Source organism: Hypomesus transpacificus, chromosome 13 (assembly GCF_021917145.1).
Source record: "Hypomesus transpacificus isolate Combined female chromosome 13, fHypTra1, whole genome shotgun sequence".
NCBI classification, from domain to species: domain Eukaryota; kingdom Metazoa; phylum Chordata; class Actinopteri; order Osmeriformes; family Osmeridae; genus Hypomesus; species Hypomesus transpacificus.
This window is the reverse complement of record NC_061072.1, coordinates 10,253,406-10,269,436: the sequence shown is the minus strand read 5'-3', so window position 1 is coordinate 10,269,436 and position 16,031 is coordinate 10,253,406. Positions and strand designations below refer to the sequence as shown.

At 43.2% G+C, this 16,031-nt stretch overlaps 2 protein-coding genes across 3 annotated transcripts; both read left to right on the top strand.

Annotated features, from left to right (window-relative positions):
* The first annotated feature begins 914 nt into the window (after positions 1–914).
* On the top strand, positions 915–9,998 carry mki67 (marker of proliferation Ki-67). The gene is made up of 17 exons (XM_047032315.1): positions 915–1,122; positions 1,619–1,726; positions 2,259–2,340; positions 2,415–2,530; positions 2,676–2,748; positions 2,879–2,948; positions 3,081–3,872; positions 4,110–4,345; positions 4,447–5,047; positions 5,135–5,256; positions 5,631–5,808; positions 5,907–6,050; positions 6,135–6,796; positions 6,904–6,943; positions 7,033–7,149; positions 7,252–7,389; positions 7,500–9,998. Exons 2-17 carry the CDS (start codon positions 1,638–1,640, stop codon positions 9,794–9,796), a joined length of 5,757 nt encoding a protein of 1,918 aa, XP_046888271.1. The 5' UTR covers positions 915–1,122; positions 1,619–1,637; the 3' UTR covers positions 9,797–9,998.
* Positions 9,999–10,475: 477 nt separating this feature from the next.
* cntd1 (cyclin N-terminal domain containing 1) lies at positions 10,476–12,613 on the top strand. 2 transcript variants are annotated; one of them, XM_047032746.1, is made up of 7 exons: positions 10,476–10,704; positions 10,966–11,041; positions 11,134–11,305; positions 11,389–11,551; positions 11,654–11,798; positions 11,885–11,981; positions 12,127–12,315. In XM_047032746.1, exons 1-7 carry the CDS (start codon positions 10,542–10,544, stop codon positions 12,232–12,234), a joined length of 924 nt encoding a protein of 307 aa, XP_046888702.1. In that variant the 5' UTR covers positions 10,476–10,541; the 3' UTR covers positions 12,235–12,315. The 2 variants fall into 2 exon arrangements, with proteins under 2 accessions (XP_046888702.1, XP_046888701.1); XM_047032745.1 differs by having other exon boundaries at positions 11,389–11,798; positions 12,127–12,613.
* The last annotated feature ends 3,418 nt before the right edge of the window (positions 12,614–16,031 follow it).

Below are 16,031 nucleotides of genomic sequence, written 5' to 3'. Positions count from 1 at the left end.
ATTTTATATATAGCTTTCTTATAGAAACTCTTAACAGATAGGATAATGGGGGACACACAGCATACCAATCCTTCTCCAATAACACACCTTGTTTATATGACTGGGTTATCATCAACATCTGCAGAAGCCTGATAGAAGAAAACATAAAACATGCGGGGCAGTGCGTCCCAGGACCAGGGTTGAGAAACACGGCTTTAGTCCACTCAGTTGCCTTTTACAAAATAAAGCACCAGATACAATAATTCTGCAGAAGCTAAATTACACTTCCGGAAACAAATAAAAATGACATCGAAATTAAACGTTGCGGTGAGTCTGGTGGTAGTTGTTTAAATCATTGTCCTTAATTATTCAACATTTTACAATCTATCATTAGTATATTTTTCATAAACCAGGACATGGGGAATATCATGTCTCATTATATGCAAATTGAGCAAATTATGTATTTGAGACAATGTGAGCGAACGAACTTCGTATACGTTACACAAAACTACCCTCTGTCAACATCGTTACACTGTATCGCAAGTGTCCGGTTAGGAAATAACATGGACCATAAATGTCTATGGCATGGACAACTAAATAATCTGGAACTACTTTGTAGGCGTGCTTTTCTTGACAATCATAGCCAATAAGAAGTCTTCGCGCGGGATTTTGAATGGCCCTCATTTTCACAGTAAAAAATTGCTCCGTTTAAGACTTTAACAAAATAGTCCGTCTAAATTAGAGATCCGTATATGTTACTTTTATTTCAAAAATTGGGTGTAGATTCGGAAAACATATACAGTTGAACAGTATATTATAGTAAATAAATTAAAATGTATGTATGTATCTCACAGTGCCATTTGTTTTGGTTTTTTCCTCCGTAAGTGAACCCATTTGGGCGGAAGGATTTCTTTTACAACTGTATGGAAACAGTCAACTCGTAAGAACCACATTGATTCCCTGTAGAATACGACTTTAGATAGTTAGCTAGGTATGCAAGCCGTCGACGCAATAGCTAAAGGTTAGGGATATATACGACAAATCGGATCTATAATCAATCTCTGATATTTGAACCGATATTGTCTCATACTACTGACGTGTATCGATGATGATCAGCGGCTGACGAGTCTAACTGTATCCCAGGTAACTAGATTGAGTTCGTAAAATAGTGACATGCTAACGGCAACATGCTGACTAGCTAGAGCTAACGTACTAAGTAGCTCTAGGTCATTTATAAGTAAGCATAGACCTTTTTTTCCTATCCTGGAAACTTAACGGACTTCATCTTATGATCTGTTGCACGGTACAGATGCATTTGTTTAGTAGATTAGACGCTCGGTACTAGCACATTAGAAGTCTAGCCTCTGAGACGACTATAACGCGGAATCGCACGCGGTAATGCATATTTGGAAATCTGTTAACCATTTGCTGTTGTCTTCGAAACCTAGTCCACCAGTTACGAAATCAAACTGGATAATGAATGGTTAGCTACCATTTTAATAAAACTCTGATTAAGCTAGATACATTGTATGTTTTGTTCGGGAAACAGTGTTGTCTGGCTAAACTGCTGCAAGTTAAAACGATGTTTGTGTTTGCATCTGTTGTGTACATGTTGTCTCACACTTGTCGTTTCCTATAGGTAACTTTCTTCGATCATAATGCCTCTTCATGGTAAAATTGTTGTTATCAAAAGGAGTGGAGGAGATGGGACAGAATTTCCTCTTACTGCGGCCTGTCTATTTGGAAGGTAATGTTTCGGCAATATTCCATTATACTAGTCAGTATTGCCCGACATATTATTATCATTAGTTGGTGCCAAAAAAAATTATAAAAATAAAGTGTGAATATCGGTATCAGTAATCCACTTGTTCACTGTACATCTAGGACATGCTTGATTTAATTGGTTACAAAACACTTCCGCAAGTGTAGCCGGTAGCTCGTGGAGGGTTTCTCTCTGTTCGTGTCTGACATTTGAAATGTTAAAGAGGCGGGCTTTTTGATGATGACGTCTGTTAAAGACTTATGCTCCGTAGTAGCCTACAACTGGAAGTTATCCAAAGGGGTTTTTATACCGATTAAACTCAACAATGGGTTCTACATCAGGACATTAAATGTAGTATTCTGATCATTTAATTCTAAATGTGTAATACATGATCTATGTAATGTATCACTATCACACTAAATTTATCAAAAAATCATATAATGGAAGTAGTGAAGCAATTGAACATTTTGGTAAATATAGCAAATTATAATGCTTTTTTGATGGTCTTGTCTTTAAGGAAACCTGATTGTGATATTCGCATTCAGCTTCCCCAAGTTTCCAAGGAACACTGCAAAATTGACCTGAATGAAAATAAAGAGGTTAGTTGAAAACTCTGTTGTAGTAGTTGAGTCAGTATCATTTGGTGTTCAATATTAAACGTTTATTTCTACAGGTCATCTTAACAAATTTGAGCTCAGTGAATCCAACCCGCGTCAATGGGGAGGTACTGCAGCAGTCTGAACGCTTGAAACATGGGGATCTAATCACAATTCTTGATCGTTCTTTCAGGTTAGTGTGTCAAAATAACCAGGAATTTATAATCTCAGACTCTCTTAACTCTTTTGGAAACTTGCTTTATATTGTACATAGATGAGTAAACTAAATTCAAAATTCTGGATTTGTTCCGTGTTTTGTTACATTTTTTCCATATCAGATTTGAGTACCCTCCAGCACCGACCCCAAAGAAGAGGAGATCAACTACTGTCAACAAAAGTGAAACCCTTCAGGTATACGATTTAAGCTACACAAAACCAGCAAATACAACGATTTATAACAAGACTCCCTAAGGAATAGTGAAACATAACATTTACCTAATGTGATTTAACAGTAAAAATGATTTGCTCTATCATCCTTTAGGTCTTGCAGGATCAGCAAGTGACAAGCACCTTTTTGTCTGAGGCAAATAAGAAGTCTGATTTGAACTCAGGTAATCTTGGCCAGTTATTGGATGTCTTCTGCTAATTTGAAACTTGGAACTAAATAAATATTATAGTGGCTGAGAATTATAATTGTGGAAAATGCTAATGATACATTTTGCAATTATTACTTTTATATTTAGACATCTGCTTAAAAGATGGAACCAACATTGTCAAGTTGCAGCAATCAGACAAATCCTCTGTGTTGGAACCAAAAGAAGATGAAAGACTTGACCAGAAAAACACAAATTCTCCCTTCTGTGAGCTCTATGAAATGGTCAAACAAAGCCTTGACTCCAAGACTCAACGGATGACATCCGAAAGTCAACCTCAAACCCCGGCTTCAAGGTTCTGCACAGCAAAACCAGTTTCACCTAGTAAAGTGGAGAGGTTTGTAATTCCCACAGAAGACAAAAACATAGTCAAGACATCTGAAGTTGAGGAAGGAATGAAGAGTGAAATGACTGTCGTGCCCGTTTGCCAGCCCAGGCTTGAGGGTACTTCCACTTCTGAGATTGTGCAAGTGATTGAGGAGACAAGGCCCATGGAAGAGGCTATGGTGACAAGGCCAATCCAGGGAACTCCGAAAAATAAAAGGCACACTTCGCTTCCCCAAACGCCCATCACCGATGGAGAAAACACCACTCCAAGTTTCCAGGTTACTCCCCTGAAACGTACTGCCTGTGAGGTGGTTGAGAGTCTTACCGTGCAAAATACCCCAACAAGGAGGAAGAGTAAACAGTCAGATTCTAGAGCTGAAGAGCCTAAACTTCCAACTGATTCTGTAATCTTAAGTGATGAGCAAACCAAGGTACCTGCAGAGTCTCAACCCAGTACTCCAAAGGCAGGGCCTTCTCGTTCTCCAAGGACCTCACCAAGGACTGCAGAGAAGAAACTTAAAGCCCAAGATATTCTTCAGACTGTCCCTATCAGCTGTGAGTTGGATGCGTTTCTGTTCTCATGTTTCCTTAATATTAATATTTTTGACGTTAATGTGGAAATGACTGCATTGCATGCATGCAGTTACTATCTCTCCATTACAAAAAAAAATGTAGGTGTACTCTGGTTTATGGCTTCCTCTTATACACCATATATTGTGACTAAAGGAGGGTGTGCTCTTCATTATTGATTGGATAAATAAACCCTAACCTTAGAAAATACATTTATTTCAGGTAAACGGCCAGTGAAGAAACGTAAGAGTGGTGAACTGGAGGCACTATTGCCCGTACCAGAGGGGAAGAGAAAGAGAGTGTCCTTTGGATCTCAGTTGAGCCCGGAGCTGTTTGATAAACGACTGCCCCCTGACTCTCCGCTCCGAAAAGGGGCGACGCCTTCAAGACGAAGCTTGTCTGTGGCCAAAAACAAACAGTCACTCCTTAGAAGAGCTTCTGTCATTGGCCTGATAAAGGTATGATGATGATGATGATGCTTTCGGAGCAACTTTTTTGAATTTTGAGCCTGTTTCTAATGTAATAAATTATTCTTCTTTTCTTTCTTTTTTTATTATAGGAACATCCAAGCCCTAAAGCCAAAGCAAGCCCTGGTAAGAAGGCGTCTCCCAAACGCTCAGTTTCATCTACCAAGACTCCTTCACCTGCCAAGAGGTCACCCAAGGCTAAAGTCATTTCACCTGCAAAAGCAAAAACTCCATCCCCCAGTAAAGACAAGTCCCCCAAAAAGAAGACAAAGACTCCCTCTCCTGGTAGCAAGTCTCCATCCAAAGAAGTCTCTCAGACACCAAAAGTACAGAAAACCCCCAAGTCTTCATCCCCTGCCCAGAGTAGGAAAACCCCCACAGCCAAACGTAGGTCCTCTTTGGCAGTATCCCCCTCCGACCCTCAAACAGCTAGTGAGGTGACTGGGACACCAGCCAAGACCCCGATGAGCTCAGCAAAACATCAGACGCCTACCGTGCAAGGCCGTTTCTCAGTCTCACGCATAAGCACCCCATCACCTGTTGCGGAACACGATTCTGTTCCACAGTCGTCTGCCACTGCAACTCCAAAAGTCCGACGCAAGAGCATGAAGTCTGCCAAGAAAACTGCATTGAGGGGGGTTCTGGAAGTCATGCGCAATCGGAGAAGCGGAGTTTCTCGGGCGTCTTTAAAAGGTAAGAATCATCTTTCAAGAAGGAGTGGGGGAAAACGTGTCTAAAGATACAAGCATTGAATCCTTCCTAATTTTTTTTTCTTTCAAGCTGTGAATTCCTGGGCTGATATTGTGAAGTTTGGTCAGACCAAGTCTCAAACGCTTATCTCAAACAAGAAAACTACCACCAAAAGGAAGACAACCAAGAAATCAGTTGTTCCGAAACCTAAGGTAAGTTCCAATGGTGTGAATCACTCTCACACCCTGCACACAGTAACAAGTGTTCATACATACAGATAATTAACTCGGCACAGTCTGTCTTTATACTGACTTAATATTCGTGCTTTTATGAACTAGGCTATATGTATAATTACATTTTATATGCGCTCTGCCTGTTCCAGTATTTCAGCTTTGTGAAAAGATACATTGATACTGTTGTTTTAAATTGCCCTCATAAACACTTAGTGCAGCATGTCACACCAACAGGTATAGGTTCAGGTTGTTCAGACAGGAGTTGAATCTTTCTAGCCCTGAATATATACATTGTGTGTTACAATTTCTTCCTGGTAGTCAAAACAATTAATTGCTAATCATCATTTTCACAGACCCCGGCAAGAAAACTCAAGGAGCATGCAAGCACAGGCCATGCAGATTCACCCATGACAATTGTTGTTGGGAAAGCACATAAGATTAGGGCCGTGGACCCAGCTGTAGGTGCTCCCAAGCTTGTCCACAACATTGCCCTGCTCCCTAAGAACATGAAGATGGACGAGGATTTGACTGGTACTATTCCATAGATCAGTACTTTTATTATTGTTAATGAATTTCAAGTGTTATTTTACCATTAGATATTAATCTGAAGGTTGTATTTGTTGTTTTAGGAGTTGCAGAAATATTCAGCACCCCAGCGTGTTCAAAGCAGAATAAATCAGTTTCCAACGCCCAGAGTGACATCAAGACCCCGCTACAGATTCAGTCAATGTCTCTGATCGAAACATCAGTGATGAATACCCCAGAGGAAACTGGTAAGAGACATTGGCAATGGCAAGAATACTGTTTTTTTTTTTTTATGTGACATATTTGAACAGCCGTTATTTGCTCTGTAACAGGCGAGATGGTGGTGTCTCCACTGAGTGTCATTTTAACAGCAAAGCAAGGAAAATACAACAGTGATGCTGTCAGTCGGCTTCTCCAGGGTAATGAAGAATCTAGCTTCATCACCGAGGTTGCTGCACAGGAGGACGACGAAGAAGTCTCCCATTCTGTTGATGCCTTGGAAATATCCTCTGAAGAGCAACTGCAGGAGTCCAAGATTGAGATGTCAACTCCCAAGCAGAAACCTGAACAACCTGACTGTTTTACTGGAGTGAAGAGGATGATGACAACACCCAAACAGAAGACGGAACCAGTGGAAGATCTCCGAGGGAAGCTGCTGAAGACTCCAAGAGCACCCAAGGTTTCTGAAGTTGTGTTTGATGGTGTCAAGGAGCTCCTGGAAACCCCCAAACCTGTTCCAGTCTTGGATGAAGCACCAGACCCCTCCCTGCTGGTTTGTGCAACAGGAATTAAGAGAAAAACGAAGACTCCAAAGGAGAAGGGCGTCCCTGTAGAAGACATGGTTGGTGTTAAGAGGATAATGAAAACTCCCAAAGTCAAGGGCGAAATGGTTGAGAAGAACTTTGGCATCGAAAGACTAATCAAGACTCCCAGGCAAAAGGAAAGTGAAGCAGTGGCAGACTTTGAAGGGCTGCAACAACTGATGCAGGAGCCGGTGAGTGGAGGATAAACACAACCATGATTACGTGATATAGGCTTCTGCTGTGTTGAATATTTGTTTTTTGCAAGACTTAATAAAAAAAAATTAATCGTTGTGTTTAGGCTCAAGATGAAACCATCTCTCCAGATTTGGCCACAGAGCGTAAGTTCCTGATATGCATCTGATATTAAAAGTACTCTGTTAAACATGGCATGATTGAAATGTTAAATGATTAATTCTATTCCTCACAGAACCACAAGAGGTTTGTCAGGACTCCACGGAGGATGCCTCTGAATCATCAGGTGACATGCAGATTGTCTCTCAAACTGATGAAGTAGAGATGGAGGAGAAGGATTTGGCAACGCTGGGTACAATTTTATTTTATGGTCTTGTCAAATAGCAATTTTATTTTCTATTACCTAACTATTTAACTGTTGACTTAATGACTAATTGTCTGTTGTATATTTCAGAACCACAAGTTCTGAAACCTGAAGAGCACACAGAAGATGCGTCTGTCCTATCAGACGGCGTGCATATCGTTTCACCAACGGTGGCTGTAGAGCTACCTCAACTAGAAATTACAAAAGGAACAGATTTGGCAACAGAACGTATGTGTGTGTGTGTGTGTGTGTGTATGATCAAGTAGTTAACATTTATAAGCATAAATTATTGTCATGTGACAACTGAAATGACTCATTCTCACCCTTGTATTTTCCAGAACCGCATGTGATTTGTGAAGAGCACACAGAGGTGTCTGTACCATTAGACGACACGCAGATTGTGTCCCAGAGAGATGCTGTGGAGACACCTCAACCAGAGGCCACAGATGAGAAGGTAGAGGCAACCAACATCTCTACCCCACTGAAGAAAACTCAAGAGCCAGAACCGGCCGACAAAGACCAACACGAGATGACGTTAGTAAGGGAGAGCTCAAAGACCACTGCTCCTGATGTTCCTGTAAGAGGTCGAGGGAGAAAGAAAACAGAGGAGATTGTGCACACATCTGTCCGACAATCTGGAAGAAACAGAGTGGCACAAACTGCAAATGAAGGCACGGAAGCCCCAGTGGAAGATTTGGCTGTAGTGGAGAAACCGATCCCAGATATGGCTCCTGCATCAAAGCCCAAGAGAGGAAGAAAAGCCAAACAGGATGCTGTGGAGGAGGCTGAAACTCTGCAAAACACTGATGCTGTCAGCAATGAAATCACTGAAACAGAAATTGCTACAAGCCAGGATCCAATCTGTGATATTGCTTTGGAGAAACCAAGAAGAGGAAAGAAGCCAAAACAAAGTTCTGCTGAACCATCCGTAGCAGTCGTGGTCCCAAGAGCTAGAAGGGGAAAGATGATTAAACAGGAGTCTGCTGTTAAAGAAGTTGAAACTGTTGAAGTTCTACAGACGGAAAGCTTGGAGACGGTAAAGTTATCTGTTCCTGTTGAAAAACCAAGGAGAGGAAGAAAGGTTAAACAAGATTCTGTCGAACAAGCTGACATTGTTGATGTTATACAGAAGGAAAGCTTGGAGGCCATAGAGCCATCTGTTCCTGTTGAAAAACCAAGGAGAGGAAAGAAGGGTAAACAAGAGTCTGTTGAACAAGCTGCAACTGTAGAAGAGAGTGCAGTAGATATTCCTGTCACTGAGGAGGAGGAAGTCAAAGTCCCTGCTTCAAAACCCAAGAGAGCAAGGAAGACCAAGCAGGATTCTGTTGAACAAGTGAACGAGTCCTGCTCTGAAGCTGCCAGTGCTGAAACCTTGGTGTGCCAGGAGCAAACCATCATGGCTGCTGAGAAACCCAAAAGAGGAGGAAGAAGGCTCAAACAGGATGCAGTGGAGCAGGTGCCTGCTGTTGAGACGGCCAGTGTGGTGGAGCCTGTTGAAAATGAGGTCCAGGAGCAGGCTGCTGTGATTCTCGCCAAACCTAAAAGAGGAGGACGCAAGACCAAGCAGGATGTTGAGGTGGAGGCTGCTCCGGCACCTACAGACAAACCGGACAAAACAAGCGTCGCCCCCGCGGAGAAACCTAAAAGAGGACGCAGAACTAAGCAGGAGGTCCTGACTCAAGAGGAGAAGGTTGATGCTGAACCAAGTGTTGAGACCGAGGCACTGGAAGAGGTAGACGTCCCTGTGACTAAACCAGGCCGGGGAAGAAAAGTAACTGCTATTGTTAAAGAAGAGATTGCCCCTCCATCTTCTGCCAAGAAAGCACGCAGAGGAGCAACTGTCGTCGCTGTTGAAGTTGCTTCAGAAGCAGCTGTGCCTGTCACCAAGTCAACCACAAGAGGTAGAGGCATTAAAATGAGTAAAGATGTGTCAGTTATCACAGCTGAGATCCAACCAGAGCCGATCAAAAGGGGCAGGAGAGGTGCCAAATCTGCAGATGCTGTCCCAGACAAAGCCACCAGCGCTGAGGAGATTCCTGTAGATGAGAAAATGGCAGTCACTGAGGTTGAAGTCAAAAAAGGAAAAGGGAGACTCTCTAAGAAGGTCAAGGATGCTGGAACAGTCCAAGCAGATCAAACAGAGGTTACTCAGGAATCAGATGTTGAGAACACAAGAAAGCCTTCAAAGTCAGTCAACTGGAAAGCTCAACTGGAAATGACACAGGAAATTCAAAACGTGACACCTGTTCCTGCAAGGGCATCACGGGGAAGAAGGGCCAAAATCGAGGAGGAGCCCTCTGCTGCGGAGTCCACTCCCGTTAAGGTTGGCAGCAAAAGGAAATCACTGAAGACTTTGGAGAAAGCAGAAGAGTCAGAGCTCTCAGATCCTGTTCCAACAGGGCCTGTCAAGAGGGCCAGGCGGGGAGCCAAGTCTACTGATGCCACCCCCCTGACTGACATCACTGGAGCCACTGTGGAAGTCACAAATGCCAGCACCTCAGAAGCCCCAGAGGGCCCACCTGCTAAAGGAAAGGGCAGGGTGTCTAAAAAAGGAAAAACCCTGTCAGTGGACACTGAGAAAAACGAAGAGGAGGAGAAATCCAAACCTCGGAGAGGAAGAGCAGGAAAACTGTAGAAACTAGATGTTTTATTTTTCTTCTCCACGGCTTAAAATAGCGTGACGTAACATTGTTATTAGAGGGTGTGCTGGTATTTTAGTTTGTAGACTGAAAGTCTTAATTTGTGTATTTAGTGATAAACCTTTTATTTGTATCAGTTCTATACCTTACAGTGATGGACAAAAAAAAAACATTCATATTAAAGATTTTATAATGAAATTGGAGTCCTGATTGTTTTTGTGAGGGGCCTGTTTAAGTTATATGATCATGAGGACCTTAGACATGAGTAATCACAAGTAGTGCTTACACATTATCTAGGTATCTACATTTGAATAACAGCCTAAGAAATTGTGTAGTCTTAACTTTCTTTTATAACGTGAATGTGTAAACGTTGAAGTCACGAAAACTGCCTTCAGGGGGCTGTTTTTAGGTAAACCTGTTTAACAGTAGGAAGCACTTTGCTGTATTATTTGTGTGTGCGTGTAACAGTATTAATTAGTCCCCCTCCGGTGATTTACCTCAGGAAAGTCACTATAGTTTTGGCGCCCTCTGTCGGATACTACTTTAATTTCAAATGACCGCTTCTGTGGTACAGATTTACGAGTAACTCTTGATAACTAGAATACGATTAACGTTGTTTGTTTTTTTTTATTTGTGTTGTGGAATAGTCAATATTGTTCGTTGGTTAGTGTTAGAATATTAGCTTATACTAGGCTATCTAGAGATACTGGTAACGAAGCGAACGTCAGCTAGTTGATAGACATGGCCAAGAGATTTTCACGCCCAAGTCATAACAAAATGCTGAAATTTGGTGAAGCTTTTGAGATTTTACCAGACTTTCTTATAAATCTCAACAACAGAAACAAAGAGAAACTAAACAATTTATCACAATACAGCGGTGACTTTAAAGACAAGAGGTTGATAGGTGAGTCCGTAGCTACAGTACTGTGCTACAGTTCTACTAGTGCTCCAGGAGCAGAAGTTTTCCAACTGTCAAACTGCTTTGTTTAATTGACTCAGGTCATCTTCCCTCCATAAATAGGCAGTATAAGGTCGGATTGATACTGGGGGGTTATGCTGCGTGGGAGACCGTCTGACCCATGTTAGGTGATAAAAGAGGGTAGCTCTAGTCTAGGACGAGATTCGCTAGCTGGGAAATAATGTTTTTCTTGATGCTTTCTTTCAGAATGTGTGTTTCTTATTACTGACGAGTTGAATCTAGATCCTCTGGTTGGATATCATGCTGTAGAATTACTTGAAAGGTAGGATTCTATAGCTATGGCTCATTCTGTATGAACTGTGACCTTTGGGACACATGAGGCATGTTCTTTGATAAACAATTCATATTTTACAGGTTCATGATAAAGCATCTTGAGGATCTGTTTACAACACCCACACCTCAAGGTGCTGCGTTATGTGATCATGGACACTATGAGGATCTTGTCTATGAAAAACTCCACGAGAAATTCTATCTCATTGTCCTCTCATGTGTTCAACTAGCAAGCAAACTGTCTTTGCACAGTGGTGTAAGTCTTTAACCTCTATAGGTACGTTCTAAGTTTTAAAGTTGAATGGCCTAAGTAATATTCAGCATGTTTGTTTTAACAAGATTGTGGACAACAATACTGCTGTGCAGTTTTTGCACTCTATGGGGCACAGTGTTTCCAAACGGACTCTCTTGGAATCAGAGTTGATGATCTTGAAAGTCCTTGACTATAGGCTGAATGTCCCAAACCCTCTTACATATGTGGAGATTCTTCTGGAGGTTCTTGGTGAGTTGAGCACTTCTCATCAGCCTGCGACCAAGCGATGTGTGGTGATTCATGCTTGTGACTTTATAATGCAAAAAAATATGCTTTCCTGCTCGGTGACAGTGCACAATGAGTCCTCCATTCCTGTGGAACACTTGCATCACCTGTGTCGCCACGTCCTGCAGTTCACCTACTTACAGAAGACTGCCATCTACGATTCCTTACTCATGGCCACAACTCGCCGGTCGAGTCCTTCAAATGAACAGAGGTGATTTTAACCTTTCAATATTCTGGCATTATTTACGCAGTTCTTTGGTGACTGTTCCAATGCTAACCCTGTTGTCCTATACGCAGAGAGGTGTTTGCGCCAGTGACAGAAGACTGCATGCTGCTTGGTGTCGGTGTCATTGGTGTTGCTGCATACATCCACAATGTCCCGATGTGGAAACAGGTAAATGTGACATCTAACTAAGCCATCTCTCAGTGCTTGAACATCCGAGGGGTTAGGCTGAAGATTCATCTGTGCATGTCTACAGATGGATGTCCATCAGTTGGCCTCGTGTGGCTTATGTAAGGATTCAGCTGTTTTGTTTCAGGTGGTGGAAGAACTGAGTCAGATCACAGGGATCTCTGTGAAGAGCATCCAGGATTTCACTCATGTGACACTGATGCACATTACCAGGACCAATTTTACTGTAGAATGAACTTGAACTGTCAAAATCTATTTCAAATATTTGTTTTATTTGTAATTTGCAAATCAGTATTAATATTCAATAAATATAGGTTTTCAGCAACATTTGAATTATAAGGTGTAGAATCAATTATAGCATGAAGTTATTTGGGGAATACGTCCCCGTTAAATATCTGATGGAGCAGCACCCCAACTTGAGACTGGGCTCCCTTAACATTTTCTCTAATTTCATAAAATGGATAAATATTGAAGACCACTGTTACCATGCAGTTAGTCTTCAACTCGTCATGTAAAAATACTCATAGAAATTAATGTTTTGTTGTCATACAATTAAATATACAAACAACCTTGTTAAAATGTGTGAAAATGCATTCAAGTATAATAAATAACATAAATAATAATAAAGTAACCTACATTAATCTTCTTGACTGCTTTACCCATCCCTGCCGTTTATTTGTTGTTTCTCCAGATGTTGCACTGGAACCAGATTTCCTGCACTATGTGCGTTTAAATTCATTCAATGAGGATACATTGACATATTCCACAGAACTGGTCGAGGGACTAAGTGTCAGGTGTGGTGCTGTGGCTGCTCAGGGGCCTCGGGGCCCCTCTGGTGGCCCTGGCCCTCAGCAGACGATGTGTGAGTGGAGACCTCCACGCCTGGAAGACAACAGAACACTACTTTACTGTCAGTTATATTCTGGATGAGATATTCTGTTGATTATAGAATGAAATGGCACAGGAATACTGGTCTCGTTCTACCACGTCTCCTGAGGCTGGGCATTTACAATCGTATGTTTGTGACATGAAAATACTGTACACACTCTAAACAGTAGAGATTCAAATGTTCGTCCACTTTGAGTATTTCTGTGATCAAACGATCAGTGTTTGAGGAACGTACTGGATGTCCCTGCAGCTCCCTGAAGCAGGTACATCCTGGTGGCCATCTAAGATGAAAAAAGAATCCTGACCTTTGAGCTATCTCACAGTAATCCATATTGTGTCTCATGGAACATATTTCATAACCTTTACAGCTGATCTAAATCAAGATACTCATTGATGAATGTCATTTGTAACTGCCACTTCCTATTCCAACAGCTAAGATAGGTCATTAGTCTCTGATGTCGTGGTGTCAACACCCAGCTGAGTAGCACCATTAGTTTGCATCACAAGTGAATAGATGGTCTGTGTGGAGCAGATCCTTACCCGTGAGACTGCGTCGCTACGGCTCTGGGCCACCTGCAGCAGTGCTGAGAACCTCTGCTGGAGGAGCAACAGCATGTACAGCTCCTCACTGCCCTGCTCCACCTGGGGCACAGGGGGCAAGGAAGATGATTGTGCCAAATGATATCATGCCTGTTTAAGTCATTAGTCACACATGACTGTAGGGTGTAACATAGTATGTACCTGTGTGTGGTTATGTCTTTGGTAAAACTCCTCTACATCAAAGTCGTCCAGGTCCAGCGTTACACTCTCTTTACACAATTCACAGGTTTTGACGGCAGACAAGGAGGTCCCTGGAATCACACACTCACTTACATACATTTCATAAATACTTCAGACCACGTGCTTCTACTATCTCAATTGGAAAAGGAAGGGTTTCTAAACTGACCTGACTGTATTTTGGTCTGAATCCATTTTTTCAGGCAATCATGATGGATGTACTGCAGACTGCCAGAGCACTGGCAAGGTGTGAGCAGGGGGTTTGTGGGTGAGGCAGCCCCAGACTGGCAGATCCGGCACTGGTCCCCTTCCTCATCAGACGACTCTTCCAACAGACTTTGGGTAGATGAATTCATATGAGATACATACATAACCAGTCAGCACGTTCCACCATGCACTGTGTGCACTTGTTTATCCCATTCTTAGTCCCTACTTACCTTTCTTTGATCTTACGCAAGGTTTCTGGATCGCTAGCTGGTGCTGATTGGGCCTCCTGAGAATCTGAACCGTTTCCACTGTGAGCATGATTCATCTGCATGTGTACCACCTCTCTGCGGATGTCATGGAGAGCCATCAGCGCCATGGTCAGGTGATCCATTAGTCCCGAGGTCCCAGGACGCAAGGCCTCACTGGAGGATAACATTTCCCCTCTACTGTCATTACTGGTGTCTCTGGTCTCTTCCGGCTCCTCCTGCCTGCTGACAAGCATAGACCGTCTCCCAGGAGAGCTGGCCGTGGGTGAGGCCTCAGCCGTCCTCTCTGACCCCAGCCAGCTGGGAGGAGGCCACCTGGGGATGAGCTCCAGCTCAGGGAGCTGGTGGTCTATCTGCTCAGGGGTAGCGAGAGTACCACGGTGTACCCTCTCTGTGACAGCAGGCGATGGGGGGACTGACGCCTGGCCTACTTGTATGAAGGAGGGCATAGGACTGTAGCCACTATCAAGAGAGGCTCTACTTAAATGTTCTGGGGTACTTATCTCTCGACCCAGCAGAGACTGCAGGCTCCCTGGACTTAAGGCATTTGGAAGGGGGCTGACGTAATTCAAGCTGGTCGGAGAGCTGGTCCACTGCACAGGGGTGTAGCAGCTCTCTCCAACAGCAGCCTGCCAGGAGGAGGCTGCATCCCTATCCTCCCCGTTTGAGTCAGATGACAGAATGTCCAGAGAGCTGAAGCAGCTGCTAAGAGGGCTAATAAAGGATTCGCTGAGGGAGCTCTCCAGGGTCCTAGTGCTGGAAGGACACTCTGAGGAGATGGACTGAGCCAAAGATGATGGGGTGGTGTCAGCAGAGCTCCTAAAAAGGCCCCCTCTGTATGCGTCTTCACTTCTGATGTCTTCCTCGACAACACTACTGTTCTCGGAGGAGAAGCCCTCAAAGGTATGAGACGTGAGCTGGATCTCCTCTGGACTGGGGGGACGGTACTGCAGTGAGGGGAGGCGGGGCCAGTCTGTGTTGAATCTTCCGGGAGAGGTCAGGGGTTGGGGAAGGGAGTGGCTGTCTAGTACACACACTGGGTCTCGTCTTAGAGAGATGTTGGGTCTGTCCAGATGCTCACACGGGGCCTTTATTCTGTTCTTTGCCTTCAGGGTATCTTGACTTTGCGTTCGCTTCAGAGTGCTTGGTTTCCCTTGGGTGGATATGTTGTTTTTCAAATCCACAGATCTTGGCTTCTGCCATGGGGACGATGGTCCTTTGCCTTTGAAGATGCGGAGAGGAAAGGCTGTTTTCTTTCATCATGGCAAGTGTTAAAACAGCATTGTGGGTGAAAAGACACATCATACATGTGGGAGGATGCTGCTGAGAATACATGAATAGAAACTTACACTGAGATGCCAGAGGGACACTGGCTCTCCATGGGGTCTGAGAAGAGCTTCCCAGCTCTGCTGCCCTACCCTTAGATCCTCTACCAATGGCAGGGAGACGAGACATGGAGCCTTTGTTCAATGTGTTTCTCACCTCAGATATGGAAGGTTTCGTAGAGCAGGACAACTGTTGCAGGTGGTAAAACATGGCAAGAAAACAACATTATTTCATATATGTCTATATAGACAACAGAAGGTTGTCTTTTTAGTGTTACCCAACCACAGCACACTGCATTGTGTGTGTGGTAATCGAATATGTTTTAATGATGTTCCTAAGTATTGATGCAGAGGGTCTTACCTTCCTAGAGGCTGACACTTCTTGTGCCCATGGCCTATCATAAGTACGGGTTTTAAACTTATGTGACTGAGGTGCAGGCGGTGAGGGTGTTCGAACTCTTATTTCTCTTTTTACCTCGGCATCTGCTCTTTCCCGTTCTCTTCTTCGCAATTGGTTCTGCAACAGAAGTCAGAATCTTTAAATGACAATGTCACTCCACACGTTTAGG

Coding starts and splice junctions, on each gene's coding strand:
- mki67 (XM_047032315.1), top strand. CDS start 1,638: ATGCCTCTTCATGGTAAAATTGTTGTTATCAAAAGGAGTGGAGGAGAT. Junction 1,727..2,258: donor GCGGCCTGTCTATTTGGAAG/GTAATGTTTCGG, acceptor CTTGTCTTTAAG/GAAACCTGATTGTGATATTC. Junction 7,390..7,499: donor AACAGATTTGGCAACAGAAC/GTATGTGTGTGT, acceptor TGTATTTTCCAG/AACCGCATGTGATTTGTGAA.
- cntd1 (XM_047032745.1), top strand. CDS start 10,542: ATGGCCAAGAGATTTTCACGCCCAAGTCATAACAAAATGCTGAAATTT. Junction 11,306..11,388: donor AACTGTCTTTGCACAGTGGT/GTAAGTCTTTAA, acceptor TGTTTTAACAAG/ATTGTGGACAACAATACTGC. Junction 11,982..12,126: donor ATGTCCCGATGTGGAAACAG/GTAAATGTGACA, acceptor GTTTTGTTTCAG/GTGGTGGAAGAACTGAGTCA.